The sequence below is a fragment of the Leuresthes tenuis genome, unplaced genomic scaffold (genome assembly GCF_036924035.1).
Source record: "Leuresthes tenuis unplaced genomic scaffold, fLeuTen1.0.hap1 SCAF_7, whole genome shotgun sequence".
NCBI classification, from domain to species: Eukaryota; Metazoa; Chordata; class Actinopteri; order Atheriniformes; family Atherinopsidae; genus Leuresthes; species Leuresthes tenuis.
Window position 1 is genome coordinate 13,752,250 of NW_027325361.1, and position 16,028 is coordinate 13,768,277.

Sequence of the window (16,028 nt, forward strand, 5' to 3'; positions counted from 1 at the left end):
CATTTTGTTTAAAGCTTATCAAAGTCTACACTTGCTGCCTCATCTGCCACTTCATGGAATTAAATAAAATGTAGAAGCTGGGGTTGAGAAAATTAACTAAAGTTATACATTAGTAGTCTCTATTTTGTCATTTGTGGAAGATTTGAATTTCTGGGTCTCATTCTTAGCTATATTCTGCATTAAGTGATAAGTGACACCAGGAGTCCTGACAAAACAGCAGAATGTGACATCATCTGATTGAGAACAGACTATATTCGACTGCATGATCATCAAGCCAACAAACAAAGAGCTTGTTTTTTTGTTGTGTTTTACATTAAGATTGAAGGAAAACAGACAATTAAGGCACACTTTATATTTTTATGCAGATTAGACGAAAGAGGCACCTGTTATGATAAAATGTGATGTGCAGGTTCCCAGGTCAAAGGTTAGAATTTGATATTTGGGGAGTTAGAATGTGTTGATGTATCAGTTTTTCACACAGTTCATGGTGCAAATTAGCCAAATAAATGCTGTATTGTAAAGTGTTCCTTTCAGTCCGGCCAGTGGATAGTGGGCAATACAGCAACCAGACAGAGGTATACTTTAAATGAGTCCTTTATTATTTCTATCTATAAATATTTAAAAGTTAATTAAGTCCAACGGAAATTGATTTAAAGAGACTAGAGGGGGATGGCTGAAGGTGTGGATTCTGTGTGGCCGGCTTCACTTCACCAGGCTGGCAGGCTGGATCCGGCTGGTTGACTGGTGCACTGGCTCGGTGTAGCTGCACCACTGCTGCTGACGCTGCATGCTGTGCTGCTGGGGACTGCTGCACTCCACTGCGTGGCTGCAAGGCGCTGCTACTGCTCAGCCGTTGTGGTTGCTTCCAATCCGACTACCGTCCTTAGACTACTCCAGCCCACGTCACACACCACAGAGAAGAGCAGAGGGAGACTCAACACAAGATAAGACATTCAATTTACAGTTTCTTAGGTAGAGAGACCTCAGCACACAGGTACATGTCACAGAGAAGAGCAGAGGGAGACTGAAGGAGAGTCTGTGTGGGGGTAGTTAAGCTGGCTGAAGTCATACCCAGCACACCTGTTTCAGGTTAGCCCATCACCATGAAATCACTGCACACACACACACACACACACACACACACACACACACACACACACACACTCCCTCTGCACTGAAACACTCACACATGCACCACAAAAATCCACCTCTAGTGCCATACAAAAGGCACCAAATCTATTACTACCCTGTTACACCATTTTATATGTAAAATGAAGCGTCTTTTCCTACAATCATGATGCCTTGGAAAGTAAAGTGAAAATAAGTCTCATCTCTGCAAAGAGAACAGCCTAAAACAGCCTAAAACAGCCTTTTTCTCCATAACATGTGCTTTGATCTCTGGCATATTGAAATGTATCCAGTATTTCTTAACTGTTTGAATGCAAACGTCTGTTTCATGATATTTGTTGCTTGCAGGCCCTGACTTGTGACCCTAGATCTTCCTCTCCTTAGGAGCCCAACTTAATGTTGCCACTTTTAGTTTCACTTCATTGTAATAAAGTGTTCCAAAGACTGGAGTTGATCCCAGTTAGTCATTGTAATAATCTAATTATCTTAAATGTTCTTTGATTAAAAGACAAAGTATGGTGGGGAGCAGAAGAGCAAACACAGAGAGAGCAGGGCACTGCAGTCATAGAGATGAACGTGGCTAAGTTTGGTCTGATCGGGGAGCGCCAAGCAGACTGACAGATGCAAACCTCATCACATATTTTCCAAAACCATTTTAAAGGCACATAACCGCTCACAGTCAAATGCCAAATGATTCTCATGACTTTTGGGGAGCTAAAGGAAACAGATTGAAAAAGAGGATGTGCTTATTTTGGGGGGTGCAGCGCTGAAAAGCCCAATGTGACAAGAGTATCACCCAAAAAGCAGATGCAAACAGGCACTGTCTTGCAGCTGTATTATTTTTAAACTTGTTTTTATTGCAGTGTTTCTCTGAAGAATGTGGCCATGGTGAAACTCACTCATTATTATGCTGCTGTCTTTCCCTCCATTTGTGTATATTGGTCATCAGGGAGCTACTAGCACCATGTTTATGAGGTTTCCACTTTCCACTTTCCCTGTGTTGCAAAATGTAAATAAACAGCGCTGGACTGAGAGAAGTAACATCGTTGAACGTTGTGCACTGATTTGTTTTTACGTTCATGCAGAAATTGCTCTATCATGAGAATGCAAATATAGTTCAGCAAGGTTTATTGACCACAAGCAGAGTGAAGACTGTAAATCGATCAAGGAAAGACACTGATTATTGAAGGCTTGGTCATTAATGCACAGAAGGTCAATAATAGAGCAGTGGATCATGCTTTTGTTTAATGGTTACTCATAGACACATGCACTTGAAGGTTTCTCTTGTTAGAATACTGCACAGCAGTACCTGGTCCATTTTAAAGCCACGCTTGGATTGTTTGCTGATCAAACATATTTCAACAAGTATTCGAAGGATCGTAGTGGGTAAGGCTCAGGAACAAGAGCTGTGGTCTGCCAATCAGAATTCCGGTAGGTTGAGCCGCAGCTTCCCCAGACAACATGTTGAAGGGATCTTTGGCAAGACACTGAACCCTACGTTACCTCTGGTGTATTCATGGGTGTCTGAATAAATAGTAAAGCAGATTTATACATTTATATAATGCTTTTCTAGTCTTGTTGATTACTTTCAGTGATTTAAGACTACAAGACACATCCATCCTGTAATAAAGCACTTACGCTATACAGTGTTGCAGACTATGCAGAGCTTTTTTCTCTACAACACACATTCATACACCAGTGGATGCTTTTGAGGTAACGCTGAGTTCAGAGTCCTGCCTGAGGGCACTTTGACTTGGGTTCTGGGGAAGGCAGGGATCAACCAGCTACTTGTTATGTGCTGAGTTGCATCCTTATATTTGACACAATCGAGGACTATTTATCTCTTATGTACAATTAGCTTTCTTGAACTGTCCATTCCCCCTTTATATGTCTGGAGCGACATGTGCTGCCATCAATAAGAAATATTTCCAGGAAGTGCTTTTTTTCTTTTTCTTTCAGACCACATTTAGCATGTATTACACAACATGGCCTCAAAAGTAGTAAATCAGCTCAGGTGCTCAGGTGATACTGGCTCCCCTGCAGTCCAGAACTGTCACCTGTTGAAAAACGTCATGCAATGTCAGAATACAACAAAAGGAGTCATTAAAATGTTGAGCAGCTTCTTTCCTAAATCCAAAAAACAATTTGAAAACATCGCTCCTTCAAAAGGAAGGTTCACAAATACTCAGAGAGTCTTTGTAAATGGAAAGGTGATGCAACACAGTGGTAAACATGCCTCTGTCCCAGTTTTTTAAAGTTTCTGTCATGAAATTTATGCAATAAAATCTAAAATTCAAGGGTAAAAATATATCTCAAAATAAAATGTCTTACTTTCAACATTTGTCCACTTTGTGCTATTGTCAGTTACTTATTGATATGCACTTAACTTTACAAAAAGCTAGCATGTGAATGTAATCGTTACATTATAGCTGGCAGAGCAACCGGTACTCTTACTGTAGTGTTGATGCTTTATTCTGCATATTATATAATCTCATTCAACCTTGTGTTCTGAAATATAAACTAAAAACCAATCGTAAAAACTGACAGAAGAGCTTTAACACAGACAAATGTGAGGAAAAGTCTCTCTAATCTACTAGATCATCAGTCTATTCTGCAGCATCTGAGCTATGAAGTCAAACCTGCTTGATGTGGGTAGCCTGCAGAGGAGAAAAAAGGTCATCTTGTAGATGGAAAGCTGGAGACTGTTGAGATGTGTCTGATTTATTCAGATAAATTCTCCAAATGTTAAAAATAGTTAACATAGATTGGTGCCAGATTGCATAAAGGACTTCAGCTGGGGCTGTTTGATTACTGTAATAAATGCTTCATCATTGATAATTGTGCTTTACCAGAAGGAGCTACGTTACCGTAGAAACTAATTACAGCTGTTGATACAATGACAAATTAATGTTTTTCCTTAGACTGCCAGACCTGTAGAGTTCTCTGTTTTGACTCTTACTTGATACATATGGGGGAAAAAATGCACGCACACACACACACACACACACAAGCTTGCACAACTTCCCTTAATTGGACAGCTTTGTCCCATAAAGCATGGGACGTAGTTTCAGGGCAATGATACTGCAGTTTCTTCACATCCTTGTTTTCATTCATTCTTTCTTTGATTATGCTCTTACTCTTTGTGTTTCACAACTACTCGTTAATGCAAAAGGATTTTTCCATTAGGTTCAGGGCAGAAACAACATCTGGTTGGAGTTAGGAAAGGAGTACGATTTGGGATCAAAACATTTCTTTAATGCACTACTGTTACATTACAACACTTTTTTTTAATGCAAAAGTAACATTTCAACATGAGAATTCACAAAATGAACCAGCTGGCACAGCAGGTACTGATTCATATGAGTAGGAAGATTCTGTAGGAGACTGTTGTCTGCCCTAAAACATGTCCTTAGGTTATTTGTGCAAGGAAGATGTGACCTATAATTATATTCAATGAATGTTTGACTTTTAGTGCTTGTGATGGCAACTGTATGTGATGTGTTAAAATGACATCTATGACAGTAAAATGGCTATGTTCAAAGAGAGCATTTTAGTCCTAACCAGGGTTGTCTTCTAACTCTGTCCAAGTAGTTTTTATTTCTAACGCTAAATAAATGATATTACCTCCTAAAGCCAAGCAGAAAGTGATGTTTCATCACAATGTGTTTTGTTTACAGGTAACTAAGGAAAAATGGTGCTGATGAGGGTGATGCCCTGTTGTAAAATTGTAGCGTTCTTTCAGCATACTTGATTTTACTGGTTGTCATTTCTAATCATGTGATACTGCTTTTATGGAAATTTGCATACAGCTTTGATTACTATTTGCATTATATTGTAGGAATGAATTAATGCTGTTAATGAATAGTATAATTCTTTCTACTGTATCTGACAGAGCTCTCATAGGAGTATACATAAGGGAATAACGTGATGTAATCTCCTATTGGATAATCAATAATAGCCCGAGGGAACAACCACATATGACCAAATGAACACTGCAAAGATCCCACCCACTGCTTCGATCATTGCTTTGTCATGACCAAAGCATGGGCCTGTGTGTTCTGACAACTTTCTATCATAGCAACCATTGAGATTTTCAAAACATTCTGCAAAAGTGGCTTTTAGTTCAGACCGTGAGCCCACACGTACTTCCAGTCCTCAGCTTTTATCATCCCTGACTCTGACACCATTTCAATGGTCCTTTGACCAGATTTGGTACCAATCCCCGTATATCTCCATCATCCTCATCTTGCCCTTGATAAAGTCAATGCCCATTTTTTCTGCTTTCAACATGATCAACTTCAAGAAGGGACAGTGTTCCATACTCAAAAGTTGCCATTGTAATATGATTCAATTAATTCATTGTGCCTATTAACTTAAATTCTAAAGTTATCACCTAAATTTACTGAAATAATCTGCACCTGTTGGTACTATTTGGACACCCTGTGTGCGAGTTTGGCCCTACATATCTGTCCACTTCCATTTCACCTTCAGTTAGAGCATCTCCACCTATACACCAATGTTTCATACAAACTGCTGCGTCTGGGGATGAAATCAATTCATTGCCAGATGACATACAGCAAACCTTTTTTCACAGCAAACTGAGTAACCATGTGCAGGAACACAAACGCTGCTGGATCTCTCTGCAGCCAGTGGGCGACCTTTTTGTTTACCTGACCTCTGGATACTTTGTACTCACACACAGAGCACAGCTTCACATTTACCTGTTTTTGTTTTTTTTATACCATCAGAGAATACATTAAAAGCATAAGGAAGGTAAAGTAGAGGAATCCATCAACACCCTAATTAATTCAGTTAACGTCATGCTTCTACTTGAGAGGCCCTGAAGGAGCAATTATATCAGTTAGACATTTATCTCACTCAGACTAAAAGTCTATAGAAGGACAACATCACCAAGCAAAAACTGGTCCATGTTCTGTAAAATCATAATCAACACAAAAGGAAGTGCAAAATAGGCCTCACCTTTTGCTATATACAATACGTTCAATAAACTAGTAATACTGATAGTAAATATAAATGTATAAAACTGACCTCTGTGAGTCTCTTACAGACTGAACTCACCGCATGCAGTAAACATGAAACATCATGAAATCTTGCCACTTTGCCATCATGATGTTCTGCCTCTAAATTGATGGAAATTACCTTTTAATTTCCCCCCATGATTGTCTTGGTTTTAAAACACTTGTTGATGGTGAACTATTATCTAGTCTTGCAAATCACATGTTACTGTCGAATGGACACACTTCCACTTCAGCAAAAACAAGATAATCAAAAAACAGCAAACAAATAGATACATGTGTTTGAATTTTCTCTGTTAAAATGCAATTTTCAGGAGATTTTTTTTGTTTAAAAGTCATGTAAAGGTGTCAGTGTGTCAATGAGATTATCTCTCCCTGTGTTTTCTCCAAAGAATATATAGAAACTCAATCGATTACACTTAACTGTGATGAATAATGGGACACTTGAGTTTTTAATGGGCCCACTTGAATTCATCAGATGCAGACTGTGCTCTCACTCCGCCATAAAATGACTACATGGTGTGCAGAGCAGGGAGACCGAGGCAGGTAATTTACACGATTCATGACTGGTTGAATTCAGGCTTACAAATTAATCACAGATGACATAAATGTAAAGAATAGTGTGCTCACCTCTTTGCATTCTACTTCGAACCTCCATCCTCTTGACACTAACACATAGCATGTGCATGCTACTTTAAAACTTCATCTCCAAACTTTGTATATGTATTAAAAATGTTTGAAGGCTTGAAAAATAAACACTAAGATTATCAATACACTCGACAAACTGCGACATAAGAAAAAGTAAAAGAACACAATTTCCAATATGTTCCCAGGCTTGTAATCACCAGCTTGACCCAGTTGCCTTGACAACCAACTCTGTCTGTGCTTTCAGAGTCAAATGTACAATGAAAGATGTATATAAAGGATTTGTTGTCTCAGAGGTCTCATTTGTAACTGAAAACAAAACGATACAAAAGAATCATGCGAATCTTGCAAATCTTGCTCATGCACTCATTCAAAAGCCGACCACTAATCAGCCAATCAGTAGGTATGAAGACAAGACAAGACATACATTTAAAAGGGGAATAAAGGTGATTTAACCTTTAAAGAAACTGCTGACCTATGCTTTTGATGCATAACCATCACAAAGGTTTGCACAAAGTGCAAAGGAAAGTTCAAGCTGGTTCAAGCTACTAGACTACAATTATCTTTTACAACAAAAGTCTGCAGAAGATCATACCTGACAACATAACAATTCATATCTAGTAGCAGATGGACCAAAGTGACAGGAGACCACACTGGGTGCCACTCCTGTCAGCTCAAAAGAGAAATAAGGTTACAATGATTAGGATGCTGTCCAAAAGTGAACAATGGGGGACTGGAAAAGCATTGCCTGGTCAGAGGAGTTTCAGTTTATGCAGCAACACTCATATCGTGGGGTTTGTTCTAAAAACATGAGAGCACAGATCCTGCCTTTTATCAACTTGTTGAAGGTGCAGTGATGTGTACCCTGTCTGTTTTGCTACATCTGTTGTTTTGGCTGTTCTAATATCTGGACATTATCTCCTGACACACATCAACCCTACCCCGATAGAGAGGTGTCCCAACCTGGTTCTAACAAGGTAAAACTGAGTGTTTTTTAACTGTTTACCAAGCTCTTATTCTCTAGCTTTGAATACTGATGCAGCTTACAGTATGTCCACCTCTTTTTTCGGTTTAAACATACTACCTTATAAGTGTAGGATAGATCCAGGGATGTGAAACAATTAATACAGTGTACACAAAAGTATACAGTATGTTGAATTCACTATGAATTTAATTCTAAACTGCATTCACTTCAAAGGCCTTACTCTTACCTCTTATGCCTCTTGTAAAAATGTATGTAAACAAATAATTTAGAAGTAAACTGTTTCCCCATTAATATGTTTATTGTCCCATAGGAAACACATGGCCTAAGGTTAACAAACAACAGAATCCTGTACATGCTTTTCACAATACAAGATACATTCAAACGATGACCTCATCCTCATTTGTCAAATAATTTTTGCAAATAAAGCAAGATATTAAAAAAGTACTTAGATCTCTTTTTTTTTAAAATTTGGTTAAGTAGTTTTTGATTCCTCTGTTCTGTTGGTTATCATGGACTGTTTTGAGGACTTTTCTCTTAGGAAGAGCAGTTATGCTTATTATCTCCTTTTTTCTGCTTTTCACATTTATTACAGTTTTTCCAGACAAAAATTAACAATCTAAATGTTACAATGTTAGTCTTGGAACAGGATGGTCCGTTCTGTCTGTTTCTTCGACACATTGTTTGGTCATCTGACTAGACTTTGCACCACTCATTAATTAGTGTGAGACAAAGACGCATAAATGTTTAACACATATTGAGAGTATCTTTACTTCCTTACAGCATTACATATCCACATAAGCCAACAACAGTGTTACAGAATGACTGAAAAATGTGTTGCATGTTGCACTGACACACGTCAAGTAGAGGACAAAGACATAATGTACCAAAAGGACACTTTGAGTGGTAGGGAGATATTTCTTTTTTCATCTCAGCATCTTGTTACATGAGCCTATCTACAACAGATATGTTAAATATTTGGAGAACAAAGTACAAAAGGCTGCAACATTTCTAGCATTGCTCAGCTGAGGGAGAAAACAACAAGCGCACTGGCAAAGAAACCACAGCCGTGTAGGAGTATATTGGTAGCCCTCGTTTGACATCGAAAGCATAGGCATCATGTGAACTAAAGAAGATGCATAACTATTTGCTTTCAGCAGTGGAATGTTGGCCGGGGAGCCAAACCTGTTTTTATGGGCACACGTGACACCAGCATGCACTCTTACCATAGATTTCAGAAGTACTTATCATGTACAAGCTTGTATTACCAAATTGTGAATTCAATGAATGTTACTTTTTTGTTATGAAAATTAAGCTTCTAAACAACGTTTCTGAATACTGACACTCAAGAAATGACGTTGTTTAACTTATCCATCATTTATATGCCGTGATTGTGTCTGGCACAACATTTTTATTTAAAAAAGCAAGAGCAAAGTCTACAGAACTAGAAATTGGATGCTTCAGGCTGACAGAAAGCAGAGTTTGTTTGTGTTGTGTTGATTTGTGTTGTGTTGAGAGATGATTATACAAATGGATGAAGTAAATGTTGAATTTTGGGATTAAGTTGACTTTTCAAATTGATATTCCGCATGTTGATAGTGTGTTATAGAAACTGTGGTCATGTTCACCTACCAAATGTCAATCAAGCAAACTTTTATCAGAGACATTCTCTTACGTTTCTAGAAATCCTGAAGACATCAATCTCGCCATGCAAACAGTGAATCACTTCCATGCATTAGTGACATGGGTGAGTGAGAGGGAGCCAACTGGCATTTCTAGATTCTGTGAGCCTCATAAAATCATGATATAATCTCACTCTCTCAGCAGTGCTGGTGCAGGTCTGTTGTGTGTAATTCTCTGCTGAAATGGCCAGGTCCGAACACAAATCAACACAAAAGGAGCTTTACTTAAGATGCTTGTGTATTGCTTTGACATTATTATTCAACAATGTGTTTGTTGCAGGACGCGACTACAGTTCTTGCACACTTCTTAATCAAGTCAAAAATTACTCATTATCACTTTTGAGGCTTGCCCCTTGTGAATCAATAAAACGACTTGCTGATATCTTCATCTCCTATTACTCTGTTGTGCCCTTGGACCAATTGGACATACAAAATTCATAAGAGAAACTGTGCTTCAGAGCAACAGGAAATGAGCCCTCTAAATATTGTGCTGGCTTTTACTGGATCCATTAAGGACTGTATTATGTTTGAATGAACTATTTTTCCATTTTCCTTTCCACTGTGGGGGTTGGGTGGGATGTTTTTCTCAGGAAAACTCCCCACCACATGGCCAGATAGCTTTAAACTTATTTCCTAACTGTAATTATTTTTCCTGTGTTGATGAGCAGGAAGCTTCAGAGGACTGAAGTAATTACATGATGCAGGTTTGAAAGAAAGCTGATTTTGCCATATCTGGCAGTAACTTGTCAGTGAATATTCATGGTTATAAATGCAAAAATAAAGGTGACTGGTTAAGTTTATAATAACTGCAGAACAAGATGGACGTATGCTCGGGATAAATGTTTTTAATGCACGACCACAAGCTCAATTGGTGTCATAATTCACCCAAGTAAAAACTGCTCACGTCGTGGTGATACCACTGAGATGTTTGTGAAACTGATTAATTGCTGAGGAATAAACAAGGTTAATTATTTAAGTGAGCCACTAAAGCTAAAAGGGAGTGGCTTCACAACCAAAACATATTAAACTCTACATCTCTTATGTCTATGCAGGCAGATGAACAGATGCATGGCAACAGAGAAAGCTCATCTTTCACATGGCTTTCAGAGATAACAATTTCCGAAAGGGCCATTATCACAGAGCCTTCTCACAGTTGAAAGGCAGAGGAAGGACCAGGCACAGCAGAAGGCGAACATTAGCCTAATTTTGTTGGATGATGTGCTGACATGGCAGAGTTGTAAGTTTGCTGTGAGGAGAGACAGCACCTTGAAGTGTCTTTTACCAACCTTGATGAAAATATCTACACAACAATCAGATCATGCTACTTATGACAAACTAGTCATAAAAAGCTCCGATTCACACCACTGTGAAATAAATGGCACATTTCCCCAAATCAGTGGTTATCTATTCCTTTTACATTTAGAAAGTTGGCACTAAGAGCAAACCATCTCATTAGAAACTACATTGATTTCATCTGAGACCTTTGACAAATGGCACTTTGTGTGTTAAAGGTTGTAAATAATTGAGTGTATTTGGAGTAGCACTGGAATTACAAAGAATGAATTTAGCTGACACTGAAAAGAAGTGGTGGAATGCTAAAAGGCACAACCACACTGCCCAACGTGAGAAAAATCTAAATCAACTAAAGTGATATCATGGTGTTGTGTAGATATAGAAATCCCACTCGAAACACATTTCACAGTGGATATTTTCTGCCATTTGTGTTTCATTTCATGGCATCAAATGACATGTGATTTTCCCTTAAGGTAGGACTACCTACTCTGAACCATTCAGCATAACAGTTAAAAGACCCATGCAGGCTATTCAACTCTGGAGAATATAGCTTAAAAACATGCTGTACAGTTATAACTCCAAAGTGCTTTTCCACCATATGTAATTATAACAGTATGTGAAGTTATATTGACAACTTCAAATGGGCCTAAAAATATTCTTATTCTGCTATGCTGTCTATGTTGAGGATTGAACAGGACCTTCAAAATTCTTAAAAGTTAAAACATTTGCTGTAATCTGCTGTTTTTTCCAAGTATCTGGTCAATGAAAATTCATCACAAGTAATGATTATGATCTGGCTGGTGAAAGTAGGCCCCACTGATGGGGATTTTACACTTTCATACTTTAACAAGAGTGGCTTTGTTGGTATGACGAAAAGAAAATTGCTGAGAAAGCAGCCACACCACCACAATTTACCTGTGTGTTTCATGTTCAAGAGGGAAACAGGCAACAAACATTTAGGTTCACATTTCACAGTCCTGGCTGCTAGCCGATCTATGCCACATAAATGCTATACATTAGATTTACACCAAGTGATATTCGGTAGGTAGCATCATCAGAATCCAGCACAAGCAACAAAATTCATATCACAGACATTAATAACCATATAATCAACAACTGGCTCCAGTTTTGCTTTTTTTTCATCTGATTAAACACTTATTCTTCCTTTTTTTTTTTCTTTTTAACAAAACGGTATGTTTCGTGTCAGATATAACAAAGATATTTATAGCTATTTTCATGAATTTAGATTTTTTTTTTCTTCATTCACAAATATTTACAAAATATGTTGTTAAGTTAGCTTGTGGCTTCAAATAGCTTGTCAGTATGGAGTCACCTACATTCAGGTCTTGGGTCTGACAGACGATGTTACTAAAAGTGTCAATTAAAGAGTTCATGGTGGCCGCACAGCAGCCATGTGCAGGAGATGACACGGTCATGCATCCACGTGCTGGTTAGGTGACTTTCAATGGAATATGTTGTAAGCATAACAAATGTAGACTTGGATCCCATGACACAACATCTTTGTGTGAAGGATAATCATTCCGTTGTTTCCCATTCCCGTTTTCAATTCCAGACAATTTTGTATCCTTGAAAGCACTTCCAGCCTTGGAGTCATAAAATAGAGATTACTGTCAAAAGTTGACTTAGTTACTTTATGATTTACAAAGGTTGTTGCTGTCTTGGTTCTGCTTGTTAAGGGCATCCAGCGCCGTCTGAGTCTCCTTCTCCTTCTCCTCTAGGGAGCAGTTGGAGACAGCGTTAGCCATGATACAGAACTTGCGCAGGAGGATCTCACGCAGGAGCAGATAGACCCACGGGTCCAGGATCTGGTTGAGTGAGGCCAGACGTATCGCTGTCAGAAAGAAGTTGCAGTCGAGATTGACATCCCGACTGGACGTGTGATTGGACTTTAGTGAGGGATTACTACATTCATGGGAGGACACCTTGCTGGAGATCATCCTGAGCATCAGCACCTGTGTTTGGACAGATCTTTAAGTATTTTTTGATGCAGTTTCATTTAACATTAATACATTATGTAACTTAAACCAATTCTAGTTGCTATCAAATAAACTGAAGAACAACAATGTTCACAGTCTGTGGCTGCCACAGTGCTGTGTCTTCTATTCATTTTCTTGATGGAAATATTAAATGTGACTGACAGTGCATGGCCTCATAGTACACTGAGCAGAACCCCAAACAGGACTCCTAAGTGGATTACCCCTTAATGCCAATTGGCAGCAGCATTTGAAAGGGATCACACATGACAGTCATGTTTTTTTTTCCTTTCTTTTTTACATGGAGTGTGGATTCTATGTGAGTGGATTCAGATAGAAGAAACATAAACTGAGAGGTAAGTGATTGAGAACATAAAGTGTGTTTATGGTTGCAATGTCTGCCCTCACAATCGTTCACTGGCCTGGACCATCTCCAGAAAAAACAGATCTCTTGATCTGTTAGTTAAGGCACCTGTTAAAGTGTCCTTTAATATTACATTTAAATCAGGGTTTTCTACATTCATATTAATTCAAGGGCTGTCACTTCTGTATGAAGTAATTCTGCATCATTAAAACATATGTAAGTACAGGCTGCAGTTACACACACACACACACACATACGTAAAAACGTACCAGAAGAGGAGACCAGCATATAATCAGGACGCACATAATCCCTAACAACTGTATGACGGTCTCCGTGGTGAGACGTTCCCACTGCTTTGAAGACTGAGACGTGCCAGACTTTGTTTTACATCGGATAATTAAACCCCGGATCGTCATCACATTGCAAGAGAGTGTCACAAGCAGAGAGAAAATCCCAAGTGCAGCGAAAGTGATGGCGAAAAACATATTACCCGGGACATCGCTGTCCCCCGTGCTGATGAAGCACCAGGTGCCTGGCCACTGGCGCGTGTATTTACCGATCCCTGCAATGGGCAGCAAAGCAAACAGCAAAACAAGACACCATATGACAGCCAAAGTTTGCTTTGTCACACTTGTCCTCATGTGATTCGAGTACCAGTGAGGATTTGTTATCGCCAACGCTCTTTCCATCGCCATGGCACTGGCCAAGAAGAGAGCGCACAGCCCAAAAGTTGTCATGCACACACCAAAATAGGCGCATAGCTTGTCAGATGGGTCGACAAGTTCCCATTTCAGACCAGCCCGGTAGACTGATATCACAACTGGACTTGTCATAAGCTGCCCGAACAGGTCAGTCAACGCCAGTGATCCAATACAAAGCAAAAAAGACTTTTTCCTTCTATTTTCCTTTTTCCTATAAGATATATACACCAGAATAAGAGCTAAAGAGTTGCCAACCATGCCAGTCACCATCATGGTAATTGGAAATCCAACAGATACAGTTCCACAATTCTTGGTGATATTGCTTTCGCTCAATGTCTTGGAGACGTTGGAGCCCACCATCTTTTCGAGTATTTTAGTGGTTGTCAGGCTCCCGAGGGAATCACAACTGTCTACAGTCATTCTTTCAGAAAATGTAAGCTCATAAGCAGCGAATATCCCTCCTGAGCATCATCTTGTGTTCCCAGCTTCTCCAAGAATGCGGTGCGTAAAAGCGCGTCAAGCCCTTTACACGCTGAAGGCGGGACTACTTGGAGCCCAGAGGAAGCGCACAGTTGCCTGGTTTAAATCTGAAAAAAAAAAAAAATAAATAAAAAACCTATAAAAATGTATACAGTATTCTTTGTTCGCATGTTTCATTTGACTGAATTTGCATTTATTCAAGCACAGGCTGTGACAATTGAGAGTGAAACAATATCCAAGTACCTCTTGCGAAACAATATACTTGACAACAAGAAAAGCTATTGAATTGATTCTACAGGCAGACGCACAGGGTGACATTGGGAAACAAACGAGGCTCCTACGCTCTCTTTCAGCTTGGGAAAAGTAATGAAAAATTGTCTTTGAGCACGTGAAAGCAGAAGCAGGACATGCAGGATGAGGAGACGTGTATAACATATTCAGGCATTCTCTGGTTATCAAGGAAAAAGTCAAATATAGGGTAATCAGGTTAGGCTATGCATTTTCCATCGGCATTTATGTGCACATTCGTATAATGACTTAGGCTACATTTCTCTCAAAGGCTTTTTCAATCAACTCAAAGGGGAACATACATTAAAAAAAACATGATCACAGGTACTATGACTATACAACTGTCATTTAATCTGACAGCAGCTCACAACCGAGTTTAACAGAGTCTACTTCAAATTTATTAAACTCATAGCCTATGTTCGCACGTTTCATCACCATAATTATTGTATTTCACATATATTCACATTCTCAACAATATATTGCCAATGTACGAGCAAAAAAGTGCACCATCTACAGATTTACGCGAAGCTTGCTAATGTTCCGCTTTAAACTATTTTTCACAACACTGTCAGAAATGTTTGTGCTATAGTACATTTTCTTCATATTTCAATACCCAAAGGCTTTAGCATATCTTAAATTACGATTGAGCTTAATTTTAAGTCAACTTTTTACACTTGCATTGTAACCCATAAAGTAATAACCAAGTATACTGGCTTACTCATCAATAGACATGTTTCATATGTATGATCGAGCACACTATTGATTAAATAACATATAATGACGTAAATTAACTTTATTTGATCAACCAAGCATGCAAATTAGTACATATACGGTCACGTACTTAAGTGTACTAAGTACTTTGAGTTGTTCCACTTTAGCACACTAAAGTAGAACAACAAATGCACTTCATATTCAGCTTTTTTACAGTTTATTTACAACTGAAATATACTTGGTACAAAACTAGTTGCTCCGAAATAGTAAACTTCAAGTTGACTTATCATTACCACACTTTAAGTGTACCCAGGATTAGTCTGACTGCATGTACACTCAAGATCAGTTTGAATATACTGGGCATTTATTCTGCACCAGGGTAGGCAGTCCTGCCCAGCTGAGAAGCAACAACCGCCACCTGTTGACCATCATGTGAAATACAATACAACTTTGAAGAAATGCAATAGCAAACGATGGCAATATAAAAAGACAATGTGCTGTTCATTCAAAACTAATGAAATATCAACTTTAAGAGAAACGTCAGCGGGATAGCGGCTGAAGTTACTGAATTGCAATTTTAGCTTTGCTTGCTTGGTTCGGTTAAACGTTGGCAGCTTAGGGGCAGACATTGAAGGTGAAAAGTAAAACTTGTACCCGGTATCATTCTAAAACCTCCCCAGCTGATTTGTAAGATTGAGTCAATTATTTTTATGGTATCACAGTC

General features: G+C 38.8%; 1 protein-coding gene across 1 annotated transcript; it reads right to left on the reverse strand.

The window, feature by feature from the left end:
- Positions 1-9,097: 9,097 nt before the first annotated feature.
- ptger3 (prostaglandin E receptor 3 (subtype EP3)) lies at positions 9,098-14,335 on the reverse strand. Its single transcript, XM_072389380.1, has 2 exons — positions 13,394-14,335; positions 9,098-12,739 (listed from the first exon to the last, which is right to left on the reverse strand). Exons 1-2 carry the CDS (start codon positions 14,243-14,245, stop codon positions 12,419-12,421), a joined length of 1,173 nt encoding a protein of 390 aa, XP_072245481.1. The 5' UTR covers positions 14,246-14,335; the 3' UTR covers positions 9,098-12,418.
- Between the last annotated feature and the right edge of the window lie 1,693 nt (positions 14,336-16,028).

What these genes read in the sequence shown, in the direction of transcription:
- ptger3 (XM_072389380.1), bottom strand. Translation starts at nt 14,245, where the DNA reads ATGACTGTAGACAGTTGTGATTCCCTCGGGAGCCTGACAACCACTAAA. An exon ending in TATGCTGGTCTCCTCTTCTG is followed by an intron (nt 12,740 to 13,393) that starts GTACGTTTTTAC and finishes GTCCAAACACAG; the next exon opens with GTGCTGATGCTCAGGATGAT.